General features: G+C 51.6%; 1 protein-coding gene across 13 annotated transcripts in view; it reads left to right on the plus strand.

The window, feature by feature from the left end:
• The window catches only part of BANP (BTG3 associated nuclear protein), a 304,623-nt gene that overhangs the window by 33,331 nt on the left and 243,825 nt on the right, over positions 1-27,467 (plus strand). For 9 of the 13 annotated variants that reach the window (XM_045045585.1, XM_045045590.1, XM_045045583.1 and 6 more), the window contains 3 exons: positions 159-358; positions 18,751-18,867; positions 20,525-20,700. In XM_045045585.1, the coding sequence (XP_044901520.1) occupies positions 159-358; positions 18,751-18,867; positions 20,525-20,700 (493 nt within the window). Of the gene's footprint in view, positions 1-158; positions 359-14,254; positions 14,780-18,750; positions 18,868-20,524; positions 20,701-27,467 lie in introns of those variants that run through there. The other 4 variants (XM_045045587.1, XM_045045589.1, XM_023245263.2 and 1 more) reach the window with 2 other exon arrangements.

The following is a 27,467-nucleotide window of genomic DNA, read 5'->3' on the forward strand; positions in this document are numbered from 1 at the left end:
GGACGGCCCCGGAAAGCGCGCCCTGGGGAAGGGGGCCCCCACGGAGGCGCTGCGGGGTGGTTCTCCCCGAACAGACGCGACCAGGGTCGGCATCCGGGGACGTGGCTGCTTACGGTTCTGGGCGTCCCTTCTGAGGGTCTTCTCTTTTCCGCTTGCAGTCATTCCTGTACTCCATTAACCAGACAATCTGCTTACGGTTGGATAGCATCGAGGCCAAGCTGCAGGCTCTGGAGGCCACTTGTAAGTCGTTAGAGGAGAAGCTGGACCTGGTCACCAACAAGCAGCACAGCCCCATCCAAGTCCCCATGGTGGCCGGCTCCCCCCTCGGCGCGACCCAGACGTGCAACAAAGTGCGATGGTAAGAGCAGAGCGCGGGGCCCCCTCGCCAGCCCGCCGGCCCGCCTGGCCCGGTGGCGGGAGTTGTGCACACGCCGGCGTCCCCTCCTCGGTTCCCTGGCCCCGGGTGTAGCGAGAGGAAGGCACACGTGTGACGTGCAGCCTGAGTGCCTCTGAGTCGGCTCCCGGGCACGAACCGGCCTGTCGTGTGTCCTCTGCAGCCAGCCCCCCAGATCTTGGAAGGTGTACCTTTCTTCCCTTTACTGTGTCCCACGTGGCTGGTTCTCAGATGCCAGTGCTTGTAAGTGTTCCTGGAGCATCCTGTGCTTTCCTTCCTATCGGTAGTTACGTGTCTTCTAAAAACACTCACGGTCTAACCCAGTGGTGCCTGTGGTAGTTTTATACCGTGTGAGTTGAAACTTCATAAAGAATTCACCTAGACTGGAAAGATGTCTCCCCGTCTGTGGCCTGTGTCTCTGTCCAGGGTGCCCAGTTAGATGCTGGTGTTCCTGGCGTGACCTAAAGCTCAGGCTCTGGGCATCAGTTTCCATCAGCCTTGGCTTCTCGTCTTTTCCCATGGGGGCTCCAAAGAAAGTCACACTTGTGGTGGCGGCAGAATTTGTCCTTGTAGGTGATGAGAACTTGAAGCGTTTTTGCTAAGGGCTCTCTTGTTGTCGCCTTGCTGCCAGTGTCTGCTGGGTTCTGCCCTGCCCACGTGCCCTGGGGATGGGAGCAGCGATAAGGGGCAGGTGGTGTTGACCGGGGGTTCCCGGTTTGGTTTGGGAGTGCTCACGAACACGCTTCACTTTCAAGGTGGCCACTTGTCCCAGTTTGTCTGGGACGGCTGCTGTGTGGGTGTGATTGCTAGTGCCTCGTGTGTCTGGAATGCCGCGTGGCCCACGCCTGATCTCTGTCCCTAGGGAAGGTGGGCTCATCCGTGGTGTTGCTCGCAGACAGGCTTTCGCCCTGTGTTTGCAGGTGTCCTACCAGATCCCGCGTGGGTTTCCTCCAGCAGACACTCGTGGACCCTCATCTCTGTAGGCCGTGGGGCTCCACCCTGGCAGAACCAGTGCCTGTTTTCAGAGCAGTTTTTTTGTGATACCCTCTTATCCCAAAATGTGACGTGAAGAAAACATTTATATTGGAAAAACCAGTAAAATGTCTTAACTGTAGCATAAGGAGAAATTGAAGGCCGGTGGGGTATAATACGATAACACGTATTTCCGTAAGTGAACGGTTAGGTGAGATGCACGAGGGGGCAGTGAGCAGGCCAGATGCCCAGACGTCGTATGCGGAGTCCTGGTGGTGGGGAGGGCTGTGGCGTGAGTCCGCACACACTGGGAACTCAAATACTAGTTGGTGATGGAATCCTACAAGATGACGAGCCGTTCTTGATGAAGTTTCAAATAAAGCAAAATGGAATTTTTTCTAGACTCGAACGATAGTTGAATTCCCGGAAAGTTCGTTACGTTAAAATTACCCGAGAACATTTTGCGTTGGAGCGTAGAATAGAGTCAGATGCTAGGCTCAGAGAGCTGTTAGAATCCTGATTTTCCTGGAGTGTCGGGGACATTGGAAGTTTGTGCAGGAAGATGTTTTGTTAGATGAGCGTGTCTCACGCGCCGAAGGACGTCTTAACCTCCTTGGCCGTACCCGCGAAGTGCCAGCGGTGTCTCGTGAGTGTGATGACCTGGTACGCCCCACTGGATTTCAGACCCTGCCCCCAGCAGTTCCAGTGGGAACTGCTGCTCCCGGGCACGAGAAGAGAATGACTCGTGAGCAAGCAGCCGGCCCGTGCCGAGGGTGGTCCTCCTTCGTGTGTGACTTCCTTACCTGTGTTTGGAAGAGGTAATCTTGACGAGTCAGGGAAAGTGTCGACGAAGTCTGCCCGTTCAGATTCCACAGCTGATGCCTCGTGACGGTTCCGTCAGGGGCAGGCGGGTGAGTTCCAGGTCTGAAGGGTGCTGTTGCAGCTGCGGTTTGGACCTGTGAGCCGCTTGTTTTGGGATTTGTTTTGTGTCCGGAGCAGGGTGTGTTACTGGGAGAACAGGCCTCTGCGTGCCACGGGCTGCAGCCCTGGTCTGAAGCCGCGCGGTGACCTGGGTCAAGTCACGTGCTGGTATTAATTGTCCGTTTCCAGTTTCCTCGTCTTCAAAAACAAGACAAGACGGAGGTGACCTGGGCCTGCCTTTAAGGGCTCCGTTTCTGTCTCCTGCGGTCCTAACCATGAAGCTGGGGGGCGGGCGCTGGGAGACAGGGTGGCACCCCTTCCTTTGGATTTGGGCCTCCGGGCCGGTGTCCCGTGTCCCGTGTCCCGTTGGGCTTTGGGTTGTCCAAAGGCGGAGGGGCTCACTTGGATGAAGGCATTTCCGGGCGGCAGGGAGCCACCAGCCTCTCCAGCTTTCTTCAGCATTTTCTCCATCGCGGGGCTGGTGGGGAGACACCATGGGCAGCCTCCCCGGGTGGAAATCCCACCGTGCTTCCCTCTGCCCCAAGACAGGAGGTAAAGCTGCTGTGGTTTTCTGTGTGTGTATTGACAAGCGGTAAATTAAAAGGAAAGCTTTCTGATACCGAGTCAGATATATGATCTGGCTAAACCCAATCGGGTAGGTTTTCTGGCTTTGAGTAATTGTACCGGTAATAAAATCAACCCGCCAGAGAGCGCACTTACTGTGTCTTGACACAAGGTTTGTGAATGTTTTTCGTAAAACAGTTACGTGTAGAAACTGGTGTGAGAGTAAGAAAGGAACAGTCCTTTTTCTGTTTTCTCCTAAGCGTGGCGTTAAGTCATGTATATGAATGATTTTTAAAGAATTAAGACAACAGTTGAAAGCTGCTGACAGGACATTTTGGGGAGAAGTAAGGGAGAAGAACTTAATTACAGTAGATCAGAGGAAAAAGTGTACATTTTAGTTAGAAGGTTACAAATTTGTAAACCGTAAGTAAAGGAGAATTGTACGTATGAAATGCGAGTAGTGAGTGGGATGTAGAAAACGGAAAGTCTCCAAAATAAATTAAAAATTGATTAACGTTCTGAGTAACAGAGTACTTTTACCAATTATTTATTTTGGGCCTCAGATATTTAAAATATAAGTTAGAAGCATTTAAGTTCTGGATTACTTTAGATGTAAATCATATGCTTTTAATTTAAGATTTTTTAGGCCCATATCGTGGATGTTTCGTGAGGAAGTCTGAGTGTAATTGAACCCGACAGATGGGGGCCCCTTAAAAGGTCTTTTCAGTTAACGAGGAATCGGGTGGTGGGTGAGAAGCCGTCGTCTGAAACCCCGCTCGCCCTTCCATTTGGAGAGGCTGCCTGAGGCCCAGAGCCGGCCCGAAGCCGCGGTGCGCAGCTAAGTCGGTGTCTGCATTCTGAGATGCGCCCGCTCATTTGCTGGTTCTTTCTCGAGACCGTGCTCTTAGCTCTGAGAGTTACTTGGTCTCTTTACTCCCTGGGGGGCAGAAGGCGGCAGAGCGCTGCCAGCTCCCGGTGGCGACTTAGGATCCAGATTTTCAGATTGTACGCCTGAATGAGATTCTTTAAATGAGTCCAAGAAAAAGAAATGAAAGAAAACCTTTTTCTTTGATGCTCAAGCTTAACCATTGTAATGAAACTGTTGGTGAGGGTATTGGGATAGGTTTCATCCAATGACGGTGTTCTTCTTGGGGAAAAGAACACTCGAGGTGCTGCAGGTAGGTGCTTTTCTTTCTTGGAAGTGCACCATAAATTTGGATTTTGCTTAATTGTGGTTCTAGGTGTAGCGACTTGAGGCTTTACCTCTAAAGCTCCTCTCACGTTGGTGTCGACGTTGGAAGTGGCTGACCGCTGACGTGCTCCTTGAGGAGCTGTGGCAGGCCCTCTGCGCATTTCAGAAGGGCCTCCGTTTTAGAATGTGGGCTGCAGGGGCACCTGGGTGGCTTAGTCAGTTAAGCGGTTAAGCGTCTGACTTCAGCTCAGGTCATGATCTCACAGTTCGTGAGTTTAAGCCCCGCGTCGGGCTTTGTGCTGACAGCTCAGAGCCCGGAGCCTGCTTCCGATTCTGTGTCTCCCTCTCTCCCTGCCCCCTGCCCTGCTCACACTCTGTCTCTGTCTCTCAAAAAGCGAATAAGCGTTAAAAAAAAAATTTTAGAATGTGGGCTGCAGGGGTCAGGTGTATGGATAGGGACGTTCGTGCAGATCAGTGTAGAAATTCCTCTTTTGCACTTCGTTGAAGCTACACACCGTGCCATTTGGAGAAAGCACAGTGGGTAGGACATTGCTGAGCTGCGGCCGCCGCCCTAGCTGATGACCGCCAGGAAGCTGGCAGGACGGTGCCCGCACGGTGCCTACCTGGAGTGGGAGAATTCCCGCTTGTCCCCGCTGCCCTACGGGGCCAGCCTGTGTGATGAGTCAGACAGCAGCTCAAACCCTCGTGCTCCGGGTTGGTTTTCATTAACAGGACACGTTACTACACACACTGACTAATTAAAAAAAATGCTTGTCTCTTATTTTTAAAAGCAAGATGTTTTTATTTTTTATGCACAATGGTTTTTTATTGAGATGTAATTGCCGTACAACAGATTTTCATTTTTAAAGCTTGAAGAGTTTTTTTTTGTGCTTTTAAAACTTTAGTGTACTTCTACATCTACAATTTTAAAACAGTCGGAGTAAATCAGGGGCCTCTTTGTAATACTCAGACATACAAGTGATTTCTTTTCGAGATAATCTTTTCCTTCAGGGAGATATGTCCTCTGGGACACCTGAGGGAAGAAAATGATTTTCTTTCCTTTCCTCTAAGCTGATTATTGATCAAGAAATTATTTAAATTCCCTCTACCATGCTGGCTGCTGAGTCTGTTTTATTTCCCAGAGGGCCTTTTGTGTTAAGTGTTGGTGGATGTTTGTGGAAAGGCTATTTTTTGAGCCTTTGTGGCTTCTGGGTAGAGAGAGGTCCCCTCCTGGGGTCTCTCGGGACACCTGGAGTCCTGGTGAGGGGTCATCCGTGTTCAGAGCGTTTCCGCCCTGGGTCATTGAGCTCTTCAGTCAGGACCGTAGCATTTCGTAGGCTTTGGAATGTGAGAGACTCCAGATAGGGCTGTTTGAATTATGAGAAATGGTTTTAGCCATGATGGGCCTGGTTTTAGTTCTTTCCTTACCAAGTTTTCAGTTTTTCGATGTTTCCACTTAACTTTGTAGACGTATGATCTCTCTTGCCGACTGTCTACACTCCTTTGTACAGCCGCACACGTTTAGTGACCTAATGAGGGTACCCTGTACATGTCAGGGCCGAGTACCAGCCAAGGAAAACTCATACTTTACACACATACAACCGGCCGAATGATTAACCTAATGTGATGACTCAGATACAGTCTGACAAGCAGCGCAGATGCTAAACGTGCAGCCGAGCATTTCAATAGATCGCGCACGTCTGCTAATCTGGAGTACTTCTCTCGTGGTAGAATAGCGCAGAGCTCGTCACTTGGGATCTGTAGGTCAGTTTGGAGAGAATTGTCCTCTCAACGCCATGGAGTCTCTGGACCCACGAACACGGTGCACGTCTCCCCTTACGCTGGTCTTTAATTTCTCAGCAGTCTTCTAGTTTTCGGTTCGTAGCTCTTACTCCCATTTTGTTAAAGTTTTCTCCAAGTACGCCATACTTTCAGATGCTGTCATGAAGGGTACCGTGTTTTCTATACTTACCTTTATCCTGCATCGTTTCTAAATTCACTTTGTTTTAGTAGTTTTGCTGTAGGACTTAAGAGAAAGGGAAGTATTTGTGGTCATATATGTTTTTTATATATATAAAGAGAGTTTTACTTGTCATCAAATTTCTCTAGCATTTCTTTTTTTTTGAGAGAGAGTGTGAGGGGAGAGGGCCAGAGAGAGGGAGACAGAGAATCCCAAGTAGGCTCCACACTCAGCACAGAGGCCAAAGCAGGGCTCAAACTCAAGAACCCTGACATGATGACCTGAGCCAAAATCAAGAGTTGGGTGCTTAACCGACTGAGCTACCCAGGCACCCTGTCTGCTCCATGGATAGGATCTCTCATTTCAGCGTGTAATTTTTTTTTTCTTTTTGTACTTTTACTTCATTTCTGATCTCCGAGTGAAAGCATCCAGTCTTCCACCGTTAAGTGTGGTGTTGGCTGTAAATCTTTTGCAGATGCTCTTTATCAGGTTGATGAAGTTCTATTCCTGATTTCATGAGAGTTTTTACTGTGAGCTGGCTCTTTCTGTATCTTCTTGAGATGATTATGTGGTTTTTCTTTTTGATTCTGTTGTTGCAGTGAGTTATACTGATTGATTTCAAATGCTAAACCAGCCTTGCATTTCTGTCATAATAAACCTGATGGTCATAGCATGTTACCCTTTTTATGTATTTTTGGACCGACTTGCTAACATGTAGTTAAAGGTTTTTGCATCTGTTTTCATGGGGTATGCTAGTCTATAGTTTTCTTTCTTGACCTGTCTTTGTTACTAGGATGATGCTAGTCTCAAAAATTTATCTGGGAGGGCTGCCTGCGTGCTCAGTCAGTTAAGTGTCTGACTTGGCTCGGGTCATGATCTCATGGTTCATGAGTTCGAGCCCCGCATTGAGCTCTGTGCTGACAGCTCGGAGCCTGGAGCCTGCTTCGGATTCTGGGTCTCCCTCTCCCTCTCCGCCCCTCCCCCGCTCATCCTCTGGCTCTTTGAAAAATAAACAAACTTAAAAAAACTTAAAAAAATGGTTTGGGAAGCCTTCTCTTGTCTGTTTTCTGATAATGTTTCTGTATGGTTAGTTTTATTTCTTCCTTAAATATTTGATCCAGTTTGCCAGTGAATTATGAATTGTTTCTTTAATAAATACAGAACTTTGATAAATGTGGAACTTTTTGAGTCACTATTATTTAATTTGTATTCTCCAGGGATTTTGTTTTTGTCTAAACCCTGGAATTTGTTAACATAATACTTTTTCATAGTATTGGCGTATTTATTTTTTTATTTAAACAATTTTTTTAACGTTTTTATTCATTTTTGAGAGACAGTAGGGGAGGGCAGAGAGAGAGGGAGACAGAATCGGAAGCAGGCTCCAAGCTCTGAGCTGTCAGCACAGAGCACGACGTGGGGCTCGAACCCGCGAACCGTGAGATCGCGACCTGAGCTGACAGAAGCCGAGGTCGGATGCTTGACTGAGTGAGCCACCCAGGCGTCCCTCACGTATTACCTTTCAAATGCCTGTAGGTCCACATCGCATTTAGTTGCTGTGTCTTCTTGGGCTCCTTTGGTGTGTGATAATCTCACAGACCTGGTTTTTATAATTTTTTGAGGAGTATTGGTCAGGTGTTTTATAGATTGTCCCTCACTTGGGATTTGTCTGTTGCTTTTCTCCTGATGAGCCTGGGGTTGCCGAAGTCTGAGAGGCAGACCCCAGAGGCGAAGTGCCATTCTCATCACACCTTCTCCAGGGTGCGTGCTGGCTCCGTGACTTCTGTCTGCTGGTGTGGTCTTGGATCACTGGGCTGAGGTTGCGTTGGTCAGATTCCTCCCCTGTCAAGTTCCAACTGCCCCCCTTCTCTGCCCCCTGTGCTCTTGGGAAGGACATCACTGAGCTCAGCTCCAAATGAAAGAGTGTGGAGTTCTTTTTTTTTTTTTTTAATTTCTAGGTTTTTGTTTTTGTTTTTTTTTTTACATTTATTCATTTTTGAGAGACCACACACGAGCGGGGGAGGGGCAGAGAGAGAGGGAGATGCAGGATCGGAATCGGAAGCAGGCTCCGGGCTCCGAGCTGTCGGCACAGAGCTCGACGCGGGGCTCGAACCCATGAACCGCGAGATCATGACCTGAGCCGAAGTCGGATGCTCCCCAGGCGCCCCAAATGAAAGTGCGGGAAGTTCTGCTGCACCTCTTGGGTATGTTGTTACTGTACTGCACGGGAGGTTTATCTCTTCCTCCCCGTTTGATTGTCAGTCATTTATATCAGTGTGGACTCACGGGTATTTATTTTACGCTTTGGGTTGGAATCCAGTACTCCTTTGTTTTGCTGCTCAAATGTTCCAGCTTCTGTGGCTGAGACTGCTCTGCTGTGGCTTCTGTGTCCTTGGACACTCCCTCCCCGCTAGTCATTTTGGTTTGTTTTGAGCACTTCCTTCCTTTCTGGCACCACAAGGCGCTCCAGGCTCGTCTTGCGTGCTCCCCACACCAGTCCTCCAGTCACCCGTCTCCTGTATTGGAAAGTGGCGGCAGAGACAGGATCTGAGCATCCGGAATCTCACTGCTGTGGCGTCCCTCGCGGCTCTGTGTCCCCCTGCTCCCCCTGGGGGTCCCTCCTGTTGTCTGGCTTTTCCTCTTAGCAGTTCTTGTCCGGTAGCCATTTTCCTGTAGCTCCTTGGGAAGAAGAAAGGATCTGCGTTCCCAACCAGTGTGCCCTTCCGGTTTGGGACTGACGGCTTGCAGTCAGAGGGCTCCGTTACGGTGCAAATGTGGCTTCTTGGGGAGCGGAGGCAGGCTTAGAACGAGCCCTCCTCTGAAGCAGCTCGTGGTCGACGTTTGCTGCGTTAGGTTATCCTTGTTTCTCTGTGGCAGCTGCTTATTTGGGGGTGTGGTTTTCACGCTGGAACTTGTTCGTTTTGTTTTTTTTTAAATGTTTTTATTTATTTTTGAGACAGAGACAGAGCATGAGCAGGGGAGGAGCAGAGAAAGAGGGAGACACAGAATCTGAAGCGGGCTCCGGGCTCCGGGCTGTCGGCACAGAGCCCGACGTGGGGCTCAAACTCACGGAACGTGAGATCGTGACCTGAGTCGAAGTCGGACGCCCAACCGACTGAGCCGCCCAGGCGCCCCAGGAACTTGTTCATTTCATTAGATATTGGGAAGCAGTTTTTAATGCTCATTTGTTCTTATCCCTAAGGATACTTTTTTGGATCCTGGTTTTTATGACTTTTTAATCTTGAGCCTGTAAAGAACAGAACTAACCCCACGAAACAAATTTCAGTGAAGGTCGAACGCTTGGTACGTCGGTTGGGTGACTTGAACTGCGGTAAAGAATCTTCCGGATTCGTGGGCTGACTGTTGCAGGTTGGCACGTTCTGTTCCTAAAAATGCTGGCCCCTCTCCTGTTTACATCTCATCCGTGAGCACTGGTCCCAGGGCCCTGCTTGCTCCGAAGGGAATGTGGCTTGGCTGCCTAGTGGCTCCCCGAGATAGGACCACCCCGTGCACCGGGGGCGGGGGCCCCTGGTGGCCACGAGCCCCCCTGCTGCTCTGGGACGTGAGGACCTCGGGGTGTCTGGTTTTACCGTTTTAACTGAGGGCGGTGCCCCTGCTTCTGCTCCCACCAGGTTTGCTGTCACTGAAGTCTGAGGCTGGCCGCTGGATGGTTTAGACAGGTGGGTGTGTGTAAGTACACTTCACACACCGTTCACTTTATTACGACCCCGGTTCCCGTGTGCTGTGCAGGAGCACGCCTCTGAGCGCCCGTGGGAGAGTGCGTGCTGAGGGAGCACGCACGTGTCTGTGGAGTTGGAGAATCTGTACCTGTTTTCTTACGAGTGGAACGTGGAGTTACTCGAGATTTTTGCTAGCTTGCTTTGTTGAGAGTCTTTGGGATAATTCACAAAAATGAGAAGACGAGTATCTCAGATTTCCCCAGCTGAACTTTACGAGTAGTTACTTTGAACGGCAGAAGGACCGGCGGCAGAGGAGTGTGGCCCGGTGAGACTCCTCTGTGGGTGCGAGGGAGGCAGGGACGTGGCCCACATCTTTTCGATGTTCTGGCAGGTCCCTCCTCCCTCGGCCACAGAGCACAAAGCTGAACGTTAACCGTGTGAAGAGAAGCCACACCTGAGCTGCCCGCCTTGCGCGGGGAGGGGCGGCGTTGCGGGAGGGGCGGTCTTGCCTCACCTTCGAAGGTTAGCACGGGACACAGAACGGGACACCCTGAGGTCGGGGCGTCTCCCCCGTGCCCGGAGCCTGGCTGTCACTCACTGAGCGTCAGACTTCCTAGGGGAAGGAGTATTCAGAGGATTTCCTTTGGGCGTATAAGTCAGTCTCTTCTAGGATGGTTGTGCTCTCAGCACCTGCCTGCGTGAAGTACGATGTAGGCAGAGAACCTAGTCGTGGGCATTCTTCTCCGTCCTGCAGTCGTTTGGTGATGGGTGTCTGCGTGCCCCCAGCAGTGAATGTCCGTGGGTGTGTCGCCATCGATTGATCAGACTTGTTCGCCGTTGGTTTCTTTTTTTTTTTTTTTTTTTAATATATTTTTTTCAACGTTTATTTATTTTTGGGACAGAGAGAGACAGAGCATGAACGGGGGAGGGGCAGAGAGAGAGGGAGACACAGAATCGGAAACAGGCTCCAGGCTCTGAGCCATCAGCCCAGAGCCCGACACGGGGCTCGAACCCACGGACCGCGAGATCGTGACCTGGCTGAAGTCGGACGCTTAACCGACTGCGCCACCCAGGCGCCCCTCGCCGTTGGTTTCTTATTTCCTGGAGCGAGTGTAGTCAGTGCTTGTGAACGTTTTCCTTGGTGATTAGGAGCTGGAAACCGGTTCATACAAACCTGACTTCCCCAGGGCACCCCATTCTGCAAGGAAGCAAACGTAGAGGCATTCTCTTGGGTTAAGCCCAGTGCACTAAAATTCTTGGGTAGGGAGGGAGGCTACCCCCCCGCCCCACCATTTCCACAGCAGACTGGCTAGTTGATGGTGGCCATCCCCTCTGAGCTGGCAACAGCTTCAGACCCGAATCAGCGTGCTGTTTCCTTTGGCTTCAGCCGGCTCCAAACATTAATCTCTTTTGCCATCTCTTTGTGAGGACACAACGTAAGTTTTGTGTGTGTGCAAGTGCACGTGTGTGTCTGTGTGTACATTCGGAATATGATCATAAGCCACTGAAATCTGTATGAGGTTTTAGCTAGTTCAGAGTTAGAGTTTTTCTTTCTTTCTTTCTTTCTTTCTTTCTTTCTTTCTTTCTTTCTTTCTTTCTTTCTTTCTTTCTTTCTTTAAATTTTTTAATCTAGAGAGAGTGCGCTTGCGAGTGAGGGAAGAGGGGCAGAGGGAGGGAGAGAATCTCCGCTTAGCGCGGAGCCTGATGCGGGACTCGATCCCAGGACCCTGGGATCCTGACCTGAGCCAAAATCCAGAGTCAGACCCTCAACCAACTGAGCCACCCAGGCACCCCAGAGTTAGAGTTTCTATAAAGTTCTCTGAGTTTATGTAGCTCTGACATCGGGCTCTTCCAAATAATATTTGCAAACTCTGGGTCCACCTGACTTGACGTCATTTTGTCCTCTTTGCCCAAGGTCTGTGTGTGTTTCTCTTTGCACACTACATGCTGAGCTCCTCTCCGGTGTTGGCTGATCTTTGTCCTGCGTACCCTTTCCCCTCCTCCTCTCCGTGTGCCCACCTGCACCGGCCACTCTGTGGTCCTCAAACTCTCAGGCTCAAACCAGCTTGTTTTCTGTTTTCTTTTGTAATAAAAAGTGGCAAACACCACTTTTAAAATGATGTTTTAAAACTTTTTACCTACGGTTTTCAAGATTTTTTTTCAGGTCTTTTATTTTGGTGGTTTGTTAGGTTTTTTGCATAGACTTCAATAGAGCCCCTTGGCGTATATTCAAATGATGGTCCATCTTGTGTGAACGATGAGCTAAGGGGACAGAGATGTTGATGTTTTAAAATATGAGTACAGAGACTTTTAACACGGTCACAAAGCGATTTCCTGAAACAGAAGAGAAGTTGAAGGTCACTTTGTAAGCATAGCTTGGAAAATGTCTGCCATGACGTCTCTGAAAGCTGAAGGTACTTTGTTGTAAAGCCATCGGAATAAAACAGTGAAAATATGCAACACTGAAAGGCTAACAGAAATAAAGGAGTATTTCTGGTCTTGACTAACAAGTGGCTAAGAGCTTGAGAGGTGCTTGGTGACAGGCTCTGTCACCTCTAAGGGGTGAGACCTTGGGCAAATTCTTACCCTGTCCCAGCTTCGTCATCAGTACAGTGGGAATAAGACAGTATGTGAAGATTGCTGCGAGAGAGGTCATGCATATGAGCGCTTGGGTTCTTTGACCCTCAGCAACCCCGCGAGGGGTTTTGTTTTGGTTTTGGTTTATTAGAAAGGGCAAGAGCGAGAAAGAGAGAGAGAGAGAGAGAGAGAGAGAGAGAGCGAGAGCGAGCGCACGCATGTGCATGCGCAGGGGAGGGGCGGAGAGAGGGGAGACAGAGAGTCCCAGGCAGGTTCTGAGCTGGCAGTGCGGAGCCCTGCTCGGGCTCCATCTGAGGAACCGTGAGATCATGACTTGAGCCGAGGTCTGACGCTGAACCGACTGAGCCGCCCGGACGCCCCACCGACCCTGTGAGGTTTAAAAACCCAATCGTATTAAGGCTTCTTGTTCACCAGGGGGAACCGTCAGCCAGGCCTCATGGTGCGTGCGGGTCTCACGCTGGTGAGCGCACAGAACTCTAGGTCGCCCCGCCCTCCGTGGGTGACAGTGCACTAGGCCGTCCCGTGGGCATCGTCTTCCTAAGTTTCCCTTCTGGCTCATGAGTCTTGGTCTCTTTTCTTTCCGCGGCACGAGACCATGGAGTCTAGAGGCAGGAGCCAGAGGACTGAACTAACTCAGAATCGTTCTCGAATTCATTCACATCTTATACACACGGGCTTGACTGTGTACTGAGCACTCGCCAAGGCACTTGGGGTCTGTCCTTGAGAAAATGGACAGAAAGGCCCCTGTGCAGGGGCTGCCTCGTACCAAGCTAATCTGTAGTGAGTGAGCCATGTAGTGGGTGAGTGCCGTGTGGGGCCCGTGGACACAGCAGGTCTGTGCCTCTTCTGTGGGGTTGTGTGTGTGTGCAGTTTTGTTGTTTTATTTATTTTGATGTTTATTTTTGAGAGAGAGAGACAGCGTGAGCAGAGGCGGGAAGAGAGAGAGGGAGACACAGAATCCGAAGCAGGCTCCGGGCTCTGAGCCGTCAGCACAGAGCCCGACAGGGGCTCCGACCCACAAACTGTGAGATCGTGACTTGAGCCAAAGTCAGATGCTTAACTGACGGAGCCACCCAGATGCCCCTGCTGTTTTAAATCATCAGCACCCATCAGAGTCACTTGGGAAAATGGTTAAAAAACACAAAAAATAACTGTGGGCTCTCTGGGGGCAGCCCCTAGTTTCCCCAGGAAATTACGGTGTTCAAAGAGTAGTGGGTTATGGACCATTCCTATGTTGGTTTTGGTTGGAATGTCCCCTTTGCTGCTTGAGAATTTGGGCTCAAATCTAGCTTGGCTGTGTGGGCCTGGGCACGTTATTAGCTGGTCCACGCGGTGGTCTGCTGATCCGCGCAGGGAAGGCGCTGTGGTGCCCTCTCCCGCTTTGAGGGTTGGGTGTCTTCTTCCACGCAGAGCCCTGGGGGCAGTCCTGCCTGCCATGACTCTCCTGGGGGGAGTGCCTGAGGGCCCTTTGCTCAGTCATTGCACACGGGTGAGTGATTCTTGTGCTCCCCCTGGTCACAGGTCACTGGGCCACGTCACAGAGCATTTTTTGCTTCTGAATGATCCTGTTTTACCCAAGAGTATACAACTTGGGCGATTAGCATAATCTTGGAATTAAAACAGGACAGTCTATGAGTCTACCCTTTTCCCTTTTACTTAATTTTGGTTTTTATTTAATAAGAACTTAAAAAACAAACCAACGTATGGTTATAGGTAAGGATATAGAAAACGATTTGAGATTGCCAAAGAATGAGTTGAACATGTAGTTTTTAGAAAACAAAACGATTGGGGCTCCTGGATGGTTCCGTCAACTTGGGTGTCAAACTCTTGATTTTGGCTCAGGTCGTGATCTCACGGGTTCATGGGTTTGAGCCCCGTGTCAGGCTCCACGCTGACATTGCAGAGCTGGCTTGGGATTCTCTGTCTCTCACCCCTCCCCCACTTGCTCTTTATCTTTCTTTCAAAATAAATAAAAATACACTTAAAAAAAGAAAACAAAATGACTGAGGGAGAGAGAGATTGATCATTGGAACTTAGAGCCTAGAAATAGCCCCGCTGAGCTTTGACAGAGGGTCGAAGACCAGTGGGGCAGGGCAGCCTTTCAACACACGAGCCAGGGCACTTGGACATCCCCGGGCAGAACAAGCGAGATGAACCTCGGTGTCCCATCATACCTGGAAGAAAAACTAATTGTAACCGGAGCACACGTTTAAATACAAAACTGTAATACCTGTAGATGAAGACGTAGAGGAAAGCGTTTGGGGCCCGAGGCCCGGCTCAGACCCCCAGACTTGACAGTGAAAGCACCACCCGTGGAAAAGGAGGTGTCAGACATGATGGAAATCACCAAGTTCTGCTCCACGAAGACCGGTGATGAGGACGGAGAGTCGGGCTGCAGATGGGAAGGGCATGCTGGTTCACCACGCGCCTGGCAGGGACCGACGGCACACTCACCTGTAGGAAAAAAGCCCGGTTAGAAACCGGGCAGGAGACTCGAACAGGTACGTTGCCAAAGAGGAGATCTGGGTGGTGAATGGGCACGTGACTATTAGTCGTCAGGGAGACGCGAGTCCAGACCGCACCGAGGGTCGCTCCACGTCTGTCAGAATGGCGAAAAGCACCGAATGCTGGCGAGGATGCGGAGAAACTGGGTTTCTCATCCCTTGTTGGTGGGAATGTGAAAGGTACAGCTGTTCTGGAAAAGTCTGGCGGTGTTTTTCGTAAAGCTAAACGTGTACTTCCCATAGGGCCCAGCAGCCACATTCTTGGGCATTTCTCCCAGAGAGATGAAAACTCAGGTTCACGACTTCTACGGGGATGTCCATGGCAGTGTATTTGTAAGAGCCCAAACCTGCCAGTACCCCAGATGCCCTTCTAGAGTTAAAGGTTCACAGACCCCTGTGCCGTGGGAAACTGCGCAGCAATGACGCCGGTTGAACCGGTGCTCGCTCTGCCCCTTGGATGATCTGGGGCTTCCGCTGAGTACAGAAAGCCAGTTTCCAAGGTCACGAGCTGTTTGATTCCACGTCTGTAATATTCTCGAAATGTGAGGACTGTAGATGGAGAGCAGGTTAGCACTTGCTGGGGGACGGGTGGGGCTGGGAGGCCGGGAGTGTCTAAAGGGGCAGCATGAGGCCGCTGCTCGTTAGCGGTGGCACGGTGACGGCACAGTCACATGGGGTCGATCCGTGCACAACCGCACACGCGTGCACACGTGCGCACAGAAACTGGCGGCGGAGTCCAAGCGAGTTCTGCCGTCGCACTGACGGAAGCGTCCCAGTGTTGATTTCCTGCTTCTGATGCTGTACTGCCGGCTTTATGGGATGTCGCCACCGGGGACCTAGGACTTGATGTGGTACTTCTATTACTTCTATAGTTATTTCACAGCAGAACCTGTAGGGGATACGTTCGCACCCGTGTGTGTGTGTGTGTGTGTGTGTGTGTGTGTGTGTGTGAGAGAGAGAGAGAGAGAGAGAGAGAGAGAGAGAGAGAGATCTCTCTCACACACACACAGTGCACCAGCACACCCTGTAGAGGATTTGTTATATGGAGTTGGCTTACGGTTGTGGGGGTAGCCAAGCACGCTTGAAGTCTAGGGCAGGTAGGCAGGAAGGGGAGATCGGGATCAGCTGGCAAGAGCTGTCCGGCGTCTCCAACACCAGGGACAGAACGCCTAATCCTCCTTTGGAAGGGCTCTCCTGATCAGGCCAGGTCCATTCAGGGTAGTCTCCCGTCTGGTTAATTTAACGTCAGCCAGTTGGGACTTTTAATCCAACTGCAGAATGCTTCACAGCAGATGCACATCAGTATCTGGTTGAATAACTGGGGACTGTAACTCAGCCCAGGCAAGACATTTGCATTCTTGTGGCAGTTTTCCTGTAATCAGCCCTCAGACGACTACTGCATTCTTACTCGTGTGATATGGATGTTCCTTAATTTTTAAAAAATGAAATATTCTTCTTACACAATTTGAGGTCGATACAAGTACATTGCGTGAGTTGAAAGGGTATAGTTTCTGGCATATTGTGACCTTGATATTTAAAAACAATGCATTCATTGTTTTCTTAAATGTTTCCATTATGGTATGAATACTATTACCCGTTTAAAAGCATCCCATGAATAAGCTTTCCACAGTTGAATTTCACCCTATTCCTTTTGCTTTTTGGAAGTTCGTGCCCCGCCCTGCAGTTTACCTCATCCACTGGGCTGACGTAGTCCTCCTTTGCAGCGGACACGTGGATAGAAATTGCAGCTGGGACCTGTGTTTCCCGTAGCCACGGGGCTCAGCTCTTTTGGCTGAGTTCTCCTTACAGTCACTAGTGCGTAGCTGAACAGAACAGCTTACGTGTGTTACTTGTGTGACTGATTTTTAATCATTCGGTGTCATGAGTGTGTTTTTGAGATGGATGGGGCTTTAGATTTAGTTAATTCTTGAATCCGTGGATGATAATGACTTATCACTCAAGGTGAGACAGGGTTCGGCCTTGGTCCTGCTTCCCTTGGTGGTTTTTAAAGTTTTGAGTGCTGAGAAACTTGGTTCCCGTGAGGGCAGAGGCGCCTCTCAGCTTCTCAGGTCGTTAAGGTCTTTGTACACTGTCGTCAAGAACTACTTCTGATCATCTGTGAGCTGAAAAGGTCCCTTGGTCCTCCGTCAGTTTCGTTGAGAACAAGGAATGGTAACCCAGTAACTCACCCGGCGGTGCTTGGTCGGTCAGCGGAGGCGTAGACTCTTCACGCCCCGCCTGGTGTCTCAGAGTGGCCCCGTGTTCCCTCCCGGGGGCCCGCATCCCACATTCACGTCCTTTTGTTTCAGGGTGGGAAAGGGGCTTTGTGAAAGGGAACAGACACATTGACGAGGGTGCTCTCTCAAGGGAAACATTTTTGGAAAATAGTACGTTGTGCAAGGTGAGGACTGGGACGTTGCATCGTGAGAGCTGCCCGCACCCGGGAACCCCCCGAAAGTCTTGGGGTACATCTAGGGTGCCTCTTCACATTGAAGCTGGTTGCTTCAGAACATCCTTTCCTTGATCTTAACAAGAATCGTTAAGGAGAAAAGGTACATTTACTCAAACAATTTGCCAGCTGGTGCCTTGAATAAATTTTAATCTTTTTTCTCCAGGACTTCTGAGACCTCTACTGTGCTCCTGTCCATTGTGAATTCTCATTAGGGAACTGTTGTCACCCCGCAGGGTCATCGTGGTTAGTTGCTCAGGGAGGAGTGGAGAGGAGACAGGTGCATGCATGTGGGATCCTGGGGTGGAGGGAGCAGGGAGCAGTGCCCCACGGGACATACTTCAGGAGAATACCCAGTGCATACAAACCATTCATCTCCTGTTTTGAAAGAGGGAAGCTGAAATCTTCAAAGCCTGTGGGTGGCCACAGTACCAAGTCGAAGGTCACCTATGTCACTTGTGAGGCCTGCCTGTGGACAGGTTGTAAGGATCTGGTGGGTTACTTCAGGTGTCACCAGAGAACAAACAGAATTGCTGAAAATACAAAGTTTTGAATGAAATGCAATTGATCATGCTTTTATTTTAGAAAACACCTCACGGTCCTGCGATTTACTCGGACATGAGGTGGTGCCATTTGTGACCCTGATTTTGGGAGGGGGCGTTTAACAGCCGTGTCGCTCTGAGACGGGGCTGCGTTTTCTTACGTGCTTTTGGTTACATGAGGTTTTCTCACGTGAGAGCAGTGGTTCTCCCAGAGTCGTGAAATTTAAGAACGACCCGTGCTCAGGTGGCCTTGCCGTGCATTTCCGGTGCTCTCTGGCCCTGCAGCCTCCTGAGAGCGTGCTCGCACTTCCTGTGGCCAGAAGATGAATGACCGAGCAGTCTCCTGGAGAACCTTGGTGGGATAAGCTGCTGGCTGCTGCTTAAACTCACAGCGCCACCTCGAGGAAGGTCCCCGCATAGGGGCTCCGTTCTTGCGTGGAATCGCTTTCCTTCAAAGCAAAGCCCTGTGTGTGGGCCACGCACTCCCCTAGTAGAAGCCGGAGGTGATAAATGTCAGGTGTTTTTGCCCACAGTCCTTCTGTCGTGTTTGCCCCTGTCCTTCCGGAGCTAACATTTCGGAATGGTGTCGATACGTGTGGTTCTGAAAGCCTAGGCTGCCGCGCAGGCATTCCTTGGGATGGGACGAGTGAAAATACCAGCTGAGTTTCACGCAGACATGCTACTTCAGGAGCCTCACTGTCACCTGTGGCCTTTGGTGCAAATACTCTGATCTCAACTCAACTAAGCATACTAGCAGCGAGGGGTGGTAAGCTCTCGACAAAACAGTTCACCTCTGGTCTATCCTATGCCCGGTGTAGACAGTAAATCACTTTAAACGTGACTTCTGTGTGGGGCCCCCTCCCTCCCGTAGCGCAGGTCATTGGATGCTGAGTGTATTGAATTACTCTTGTGTATTCTGACAATGAATGTTGTTGTTTTAAGGTCTTCTTTTTCTTTGTGATTCTTTTGTTCCCTAGCGCCGTCCCCCAGACTACAGTAATACTCAACAGTGATCGGCAGAGCGCCATTGTAGCCAAGATGGAAGAACCCTTGGGCAACAGGGCACCGGACCCCCTGGAAAGTACCGTTAGCAAGTCAGTAGCCACCACACCAACCCCACCTTTCACTGCCACTGCCACCGCGATGAGTCCCCTCGAGAGCCACTCCACGTCCTGAGCCGGGCACAGCCGGTCGGTCGAGCCCAGCGGGCGCGGCCCACCGTTGTTTGTGGTGGGCAAGGGCCGTGCTGCGTGCGGGCCCAGGTCCTGGTGTGCCAGCTGGAGAAGGGGACGTGTTAAGGGGGGACGCACCGGGAACTTCTGTGTCCAGTGCTCGCGTGCCCGGTGGGGAGGTGGCTCTGTGTCTCCACAGCAGCCGGTGGAGCTTGTGCCCTCCTCCCTCGACCACCACTTCCTCACGTGTGTCTGTCTGTCTGTCTGTCTGTACAGCAGCGTGTCAGGTCAACAGACACCTTCTGTTGAGTTCGCTAAGCGATGAAGGCATTTCGAGGTGATGATTTTCCTCTCCCACCTTTTTCTCTTGAGACACTGGAACTGTAACCTTGGTCAGAAGTGAGGGTGCGTAAGAGGCATCGTGTGACGGGGAAGCGTGCTGTGGACGGCCCTGCCCGGCGGTCTGGGCTCCGCTTTTCCTGGCGACCTGCCCCGAGACGGTGGTTTCGCTTATTGTTTCCGTCAGCGTGTTCACAGCGTTCTGTTTGCCTTTTTCTCTCCGTGCCCTCCGCAGATTGTTCCCGCCCCAGCTCTGTCCCGTTGTCTTTATTGTCCGAGCCCAGGCTCCCAGGGCCTGGCTGTGCCGCGGGCCTGCCGTGTCGGGTGGCGGCAGAAGAGTTGTTGACGCTCGGGCTGAGGAGATCTGGGGATCTGGGAGGCGGGGTCGGGAGGTGAGCTTGGGCAGGCTGCTGCGGGGTCGAGTTCAGAAGCCGGAGCCCCGGCCTGCGGCACGACCACGGTCGGAAGCGTGTTTTTGTCTTTGTGAACGGGGACCTCGGGCTTCGTCCCCCTTCTCGGTGCTTAGCAGTCCCCACGAAGGGATGTGGAGAGGGTCGCGGTGGAGGCAAGTAGCTTGTCTCCAGGTAACAAATACGTATGTTTTGAGCCTTTTTTGGAGCTGGCGGCTCGTGCCCGGTTTTTCTGGCAGTTTCTTACTGCTCCGTAGCAGGACCCCTTTAGTGGTGAGAACGTCTTCGGGAGAGTCTCGACTGGCTTTTCAGACCCGCTTCAGTGGTTTTTGTTGGTGAGAATAGTTAGGAGTGTTGACTTTGTTAACAAAGGCTGAGTCCCTTCTAGAAGGCCTACCAGTGTGGAGTGGATTGGGTCAATGAAGTCTCCAGGCACACCTGCTCTCCGATGAGTCTGTCCCATGACACAGCCCTGACAGTCGCTCTCGCTCAAGTGCCGGCATTTTGTGGGAGCACCTCCACGATCAGAGAGCCGCCTTCTAGGCCTTGAGTCACCGTGGGTTGTGGTTTTACTTCTTCTGCGACACGAACACGTTTGTCGACTTGTACGTCTCACACAGTTTCTTCCAACCCCAGACCGTTTCGTGCGATTCGGTCGCTGTTCCCCCGAGTAGAGAGAGCGGTGTGGGAAGACTCGCGAGCTGCCGCCTCGTGCGGTTAGGTTCTCTGATGAGTGGAGGAGAGAGGCGCGCGGCGGCTTCAGCGCTAGTCTCTGCTCGTTGCCTGTGCTGCTCTCACAACATCGGCTGGTGTTTTTGTTTCCCGCTCAGCGCGGTGCCCGGGAGACGGCAGAACACCATTGTGGTGAAGGTGCCGGGTCAGGATGACAGCCACAACGAGGACGGGGAGAGCGGGTCCGAGGCCAGCGACTCCGTCTCCAACTGTGGACAGTCGGGAAGTCAGAACATTGGGAACAACGTCACCCTCATCACCCTGAACTCGGAAGGTGCGCCTGCAAAGCTTCTTTCCTTTGCCTGAATGGCAGTAGGTACAGCGTTCTGTTCTGTTCTGTTCTGTTCTGTTCTGTTCTGTGTGTTTTTTGCTTTTCAGGAAAATCGTACGGTCCCTACCTTAGCACAATAGTCCAGCTTGATGGTTTTCCGACTTTACGGCGGTGCACACGCGGTCCATGTGCAGTAGCCATTGTGCTTTGGGTTTTGAGTTTGGATCTTTTCCCAGGCCACCGACGTGCGGTCCGATCTTCCCTCCTGGCGCGGGGCACCGCGATCGTGAGGTCGACGGCCGGAGCCCCGACAGACGCACTGCACCCACACTGCCATTCCGTCAACTTCAGCGGTGTTGGTGCGGTGGCCGCATGCGTTCCGTGAGCGGTTTCACGCGTCGCGATCTGTGCGAGATGACTCCGCCCAGCGACAGGCTGCCGTGAGCGCTGTGAGCACAGTGAAGCTGGGCCGGGCTGGGGCACGATGTTTGGTAGGTTAGGGGCGTTAAGTACATTTTTGACTTTGAATGTTTCCAAACCCGCGATAGGTATTTTGGGACATGACCCCATCCTGAGTTGAGGGACATCTGTATGTGTTTGCTATTTGTAAAACGTGGTAGGAGACAGTGGAAATTCTACGCACGTTCAGGCGGTTTCTGAGGGCTTTCTGGTGACGGACACACTGCTGTGCTTCTAGTACCAGGAGCTGATCATTGCCTTTGAACAGAGGTCTCTCCACGTCTCTGATGGGGGCCGACGTAGGTGCCCAGAGGGGACCGTGCCACCTCCCGCGAGAGGCAGAGGGAGCTGCTTGGCGGGCGCCCGGACCGGAGCCCGTTTCGCCCACACCGCGTCCTGTCCCCCTACTTCTCCTGCCACAGTCTCCGTAGCCACCTGGTGCCTCTGTCCTGCCTCTGCAGGCTAACGTGGGCCAACGTGGGCTGCCCACATGGCCTCCCACAGCACGGGGAGGAGGGGGAGTGCAGGCGTGTTAGTGCAGTGTTCCCGACCTGTAAAGCCTGTGCTTTATTCACTGGTAAACTTGTGCGGTTTTTTGCTTTACGTCTGAGTTGTTGATTTTGACTAAAAATGCAACGTAGCTTTCCTAAAACGATGATGTAGATTTACTGAGCCACGATGTTTCTGTGAGACCAGTTACCGTATCTGAAACATTGAAAACAGTGTTTTTCTCAAAGTCTTGCTCACTTCTGACATAAATAGCAAGGATCAGGACAGCAGAGCAGGGGCAGGGAGAGAAACAGTTTAGTGACCGCCTTTTAAAAAAACCGAGATCAGGGGCGCCTGGGGGGGCTCAGTCTGTTAAGCGTCTGACTTCGGCTCAGGTCGTGATCTCAGGGTTTGTGGGTTCAAGCCCTGCGTCGAGCTCTGTGCTGACAGCTCGGAGCCTGGAGTCTGCTTCGGAGTCTGTGTCTCCCTCTCTCTCTGCTCCTCCCCTGCTTGTACTCTATTTCTTTCTTTTTCAAAAATAAACATTAAAAAAACGTTTTTTTTTTTTAATTAAAAAACATCTGATTTAATTACCATAGATTTGGCCTATTTATTTATTTATTACATTTACTTATTTATTTTGAGAGAGAGAGAGAGACGGAGCATGGGCAGGGGAGAGTAGAGAGAGAGAGGGAGAGAGAGAATTCCAAGCAGGCTCTGAGCTGTCAGCCCAGAGCCCGACATGGGGCTTGGACTCACAAACTGTGAGATCGTGACTTGAGCTGAGATCAAGAGTTGGATGCTAAGCTGTCTGAGCCTCGCAGGTGCCCTAAAGTTTACCATCTTAAAGCATACAATTCAGTGGGTTTTTAAAGTACATTCACATAGTTGTACACCCAGCCCCCGGTCTAATGCCGGGACATCTCTGTCACCCTGGAAAGCAGCCCTGGCAGCCACCGTCCACTTCCTGTCTTTGGAATTATGTGCTGCAGGCACTTGGCACACGTGGGCCATGCAGTGCCGTCCACGGTGTGGCGAGTATCGCCGCTCCGATTCTTCTGTGGCTGGGTCCTTCTCCGTCGTGTGAATGGACCACATTTTGTTCATCTGCTCATCTGTCGACGGACACTTGGGGTGCTTCCGCTTTTTAACTGTTCGGAACGTTCGTGAACAGCTGTTTGGGAGAACGTGTGGTTTTGTTTCTCTTGGGTAGCACCCGGCAGTGGAATCACTGGGTCAATTTTTTACACATTAAATTTAAGAAAGAGAGGGGTGTCGCCAGTGTTGGCGAACGGGCATTAAACATCCGTGGAGGAGATGGTGTTCGCAGCAGTCGCAGAGAAGCCTGATTGTTCTCTCTGTCCGGGTGGGTCCTGGGCGGGCACGCACACAGTTCTGACCAACCACTTAAGGCCTGGTGTTTGTTCGGTCTAAAGTGCGTCACCTAAGGCGCTTAACACTCGATAACGCCAGGAGTTTCTGAGGTTGTCGTAGATACAACATATTTCATCTTTTTATGTGTGTTACTGTGATGTGATTAATGTGAGATATATTTCATTTGGAGGAACTACAGAGTGACACAAATGAACATAGAAAAAGGGGTCAAATTTCCAGCTTATAAATGTCTGCGGGGGGAAAAAATACAGATTTTCTTTTGATCTGAGAGTTCTTTATGAGCTGATGCATTTGTCGAAAGCGTTACCCTCTAGCAGATTGTTTCCATCAGATATGACTCTTGGACGGTACCTGTTGTTAGGATTGGGCAGACGAGACAGAGTTGACTGATTCTGAATTTTACCTTATATCAAAGAAGAGGTCATAATTCAGGAGCATTCTGCCTGACCGTTGCACTAGGAGAAAACGTGCGGTGACACGTTTGTTGTGCTGACACTCCTCGGGACGGTCCCCGCCGGCACTTTGCCTGCTGTGTGGAGGCCGGGCCGCGCCGCCCTCGTGGCACCGTGGTCTGTGTGGGAGGACACGGAGGCGGACGGAGTCCTCTTTAAGGGGGTGCCTCGGACGTAACTGTTGAGGAAGAAGCTACTCCGCTAACATCTCGTATCAGAGTTACTATCGACCGATAGTGGCACGTTCCGTGAAACACGTCTGTGAGGCGGATGGGTGCGCGGAGAGGTGGGTGAGCGCTTTGCCCCACGACTAGAACCCCTCGCTGAGCTGGAGAGAGCGTCAGGCAGCTACTTGTGTTAGAGGAGGACCGTTCACACGCAGAGCCCTGAAGGGCCATGAGCTCGGCTTTCGTGGGGTCATTTAACTCCTGCTGACAGCCCAGAGCTGCAAGTACTCAGACCGTTCTTACCTTCGTGGAAAAGCATTTAAGTGCTTGCGGTTTTAGAAACCACAGGTTTCAAAATGGTTTATTTCTTAAGAATTCCAGACGGTTTGCCCGAGTTGACGTGCCGTTTTATCTCACATTTGGAGTCCGATTATTTTCTGCGAGGTATCGTAGCATTTTGTCCCCATGTTTTTGTGTAGGCTATTTTGTCTGTCACGGCACAGATTTCCTCAGAATCAGAGGAGTGCTAACTGTTGAGGGCAGTGGGCAGTAAACTTACTCTGGTTCCAATTCCTCTCTTCTCTCGGCGTTGCGGTCATAGTTCAGCATCGGGGTATCATCATTCAGAGGTTAAGCTGGCCGAGTCAGAAACAAAGCAGCTAAAATAGGACCAACGATGGAATGTGTTAAAATCAACGAAGAGACTTAGTGATTTTTTTTTTTAATTTTTAATGTTTATTTATTTATTTATTTTTTGAGAGAGAGAGAAAGAGAGATGCAGCATGAGTGGGGGAGGGGCAGAGAGAGAGGGAGACACGGAATCCGAAGCAGGCTCCAGGCTCCAGGCTCTGAGCTGTCGGCACAGAGCCCGTCGCGGGTCTCGAACTCACAAGCCGTGAGATCGTGACCTGAGCCGAAGTGGAATGCTGAACTGACTGAGCCACCCAGGCGCCCCAGATTTAGTGATTGCTTAACAAAGAGTGTAAATTCTTGCTGTCTTTGCACTTGAGAATTCTTAAGAAACTTGAGTAATCCTTCTCATAAGATGTTGGGTACTCAGCTTTAATGGGGAGGGATGGTACTTGAGTTATAATTGGATTATTGTTGGAAATTGGCCTCATGAATGTTCCAAAGCCCGGTCAGTAACATGACTTATGTGGTAAATCTCTGGGATGTACTCGGTGGGGGGCAGCAGGGTAACATCTGGCGGGAGCAGTTCATTTGGGAAAGGTCGTCAGTCACGGCGCCAGGAAGGGGACGGCTCCAGGGGCCGTGAAATACGACGGGTGCGGATTGCCGTGTTCACAGAACATCAGCCTGCATGTGTGAAGAAGGAAGTGGAGCCGGGAACGTTTCTCGAGGATCTATTTACATAATTTATTTTACAGAAACTTTTTTGAAACAAATTCTTCATGAGGTCATAACACTAAAAGCCAGCATATCGGCCGTCGTAAGTGGGCTCCCACAAGAGCGGGATCACAGGTTGGCGACCGATCCCGACGAGGTTAACGAGGACCGACCGGCGTTAAGGATGCCGGTGCGTCCTCGGGCGTGGCAGACCGTGGCGGACGGGCCGCGCCGGGAGGCCGTTGCAGCACCTCGCCCCGCGTTCCAGAACGGGCAGCGCGTGACGCCTCCCGGAGACACCGCGTCTGTGCCCGGTGGTTCCCACTCTTCGGGGGCAAAGGGCCGAGGCGTCCTTGGTCTCCGCCGTGGTGGTCACGGGCGAGCTCGTGACGACTCGTGCTGAGTGGGGCAACCTGGCCTGAGCCGGCAGCCTTGCCGTCCGGTCGGCGGTGTGCTCGTGTGGTTTCTGTGCGACGCGCTCACAGTGGCTCCGGTGCCAGAGACCGTTGGTTTTGTCCCTTTTCCGTAGTATCCTGTGTGTACCTCAGTCCTCTTGAGTTGCCTCTTTGAAAACCCCCAATTATCAATCTGTTTGTAGCTCACAGACGTCACATCGCTCCCAAATGAGCACGGTTGTTCGGGCAACGGGTGCAAAGTCACCTGTGTCTGATGCCAGAATGGCAGGCGGGTCGTCCGTTCTCGTGGGTCGGTCGGAGGTCAGAGTGTCCTCAGCGCTCTTTGAGGGTGACGCATGTGACTAAGAGGCACAGTCGGAGCGTAAGCACCTGAATTTCAAGGATTTAGAAGTCGGTGCCAAGTTGTATCGTGAGTGACTCAGTGCTGGGAGGCCGGCCCGGCCGGGCACGTCTTGGAAAGCCTCGGTCGGCTCATGCCCGGGGCTGCTCTCGATGAGCACGGCCAGAGCCTGCGGGCCGGGCCACCGGGTCCTCGCCGCCCCTGCTCCACGCGGCAGCGTGGAGAAAGCCGCACACCATCGGTCAGTTTTAAAAGCAGCAGACCTTACTGGGCTTGTCCTCACTCCAGAGGCTGATGATGCTTGCTCCGGGAAGTGTCTGGCTCAGGACAGGGACGCGGCGAGTCGGGTGTGCTGGGCAGTGAGGGCCACAGGAGACGTATGAGCGCCGGGCTCCTGGAGCCTCTGAGGGATTCACCCTGTGGTGCCATTCCTGTTCGGAGCCGTGTCTTCCGTTGTACGCAGTACGTTGCTTTTGAAATTCATTAAATTTGCAGGCCTTAACAGAAGCCAGATGAAAGTTACTTTTTGGTCGAGGTGGAAAATACAGCCTGACACCAGTCACGACTAGCAGTCTGTTCCCTGAAGTCTTGCCCGGAGATGGTGGAGGCTGACTTTGAACAAAGTTGATGTGAGGTTTGCTGTGACCGTGTCCCGTGTCTCTGAGAAACCCTGGGGCCCCTACTGAGTCACGGAGTGTTGCCTTCTTTTGTTTGTTCGCCGTCCTCGGGGTAGCGTCACTTCTCACGATGACGGAGAAGCAATTACGTGGCGTCTCAGTCACAGCCAACAGATGCCCGTGGCTATGGGCAGCCCTCCCCGAGGGTGTCGGGCCTCTGGGAGCATCACCGGGACCTACAAGCGTGCCCCAGCAGCACGTTCACAGGAGGCGGGCACCGCTCCCTTGCCCTTCTCTCCATGGTGCTGCAGACACACGGGACTCCATGACTGAGACGTTTTTCGTGGCTGGCAGGCAGGACGGGCTGAACCGCGTTGTCTTTGGAAACAGGTGAGGTGGTGAGTTAGGGTTGGTTGGAGCGAGACGGCGTTTGGAGCAGCTGGTAACCACTTTCCCCGCCCCTGCCGCTTTGCGGTCACACACAGATGTTTGCGGCGACGCCCTGAGCGGAGAGCGCCCGAGCTGCAGTTGGCCGCGTGAAGTCGCGGCTCGCGTGAGTGCTGGGTCGGTGCCATCCGGGGAGAGAGCGTGTTCGGGCCTGGGCCCTGGGCACGCAGTGAGTTTGGCAAGGCTCACTGCCGTCACTGGAGGGGAGTGCGCGTGGTGGTCGGGCGCGTCTGTGCACACGTGTGCCAGCAAGTATTGAGAGGGAGCATGACGCCAGGTGGCCCTTTTCTCTCCGTTGAACCTGTACTATCGTGAGAATGTGGCAGCCGCTCGCGGCTTGGTGCTTTCTTCTGTTCGCCTTCCTGGTGGGGCTCAAGTAGACCTCAGAACAAATATTTGTACTCAAGTGTTTTAATGGCAAGAAAATTCAAGTTACTGCTCAGTTTTTCATTACGTTAGACTTTGCAGAAGTGCCAGCTAATTGCATGGAGAATTTAAATGATTGGAATAGAAGGCAAGTTTCTTTTTCTCATAATCTGCTAGTTTTTAAATAAAGCCAGCAGAACCTTTCTATTGTTACCGATGCCCAAACTGACCAAGCTGTTTTGGTAAACTAAGTCCTCTATGGATCGTTAAAAGGT

This window comes from Felis catus, chromosome E2 (assembly GCF_018350175.1).
Source record: "Felis catus isolate Fca126 chromosome E2, F.catus_Fca126_mat1.0, whole genome shotgun sequence".
NCBI lineage: Eukaryota > Metazoa > Chordata > Mammalia > Carnivora > Felidae > Felis > Felis catus.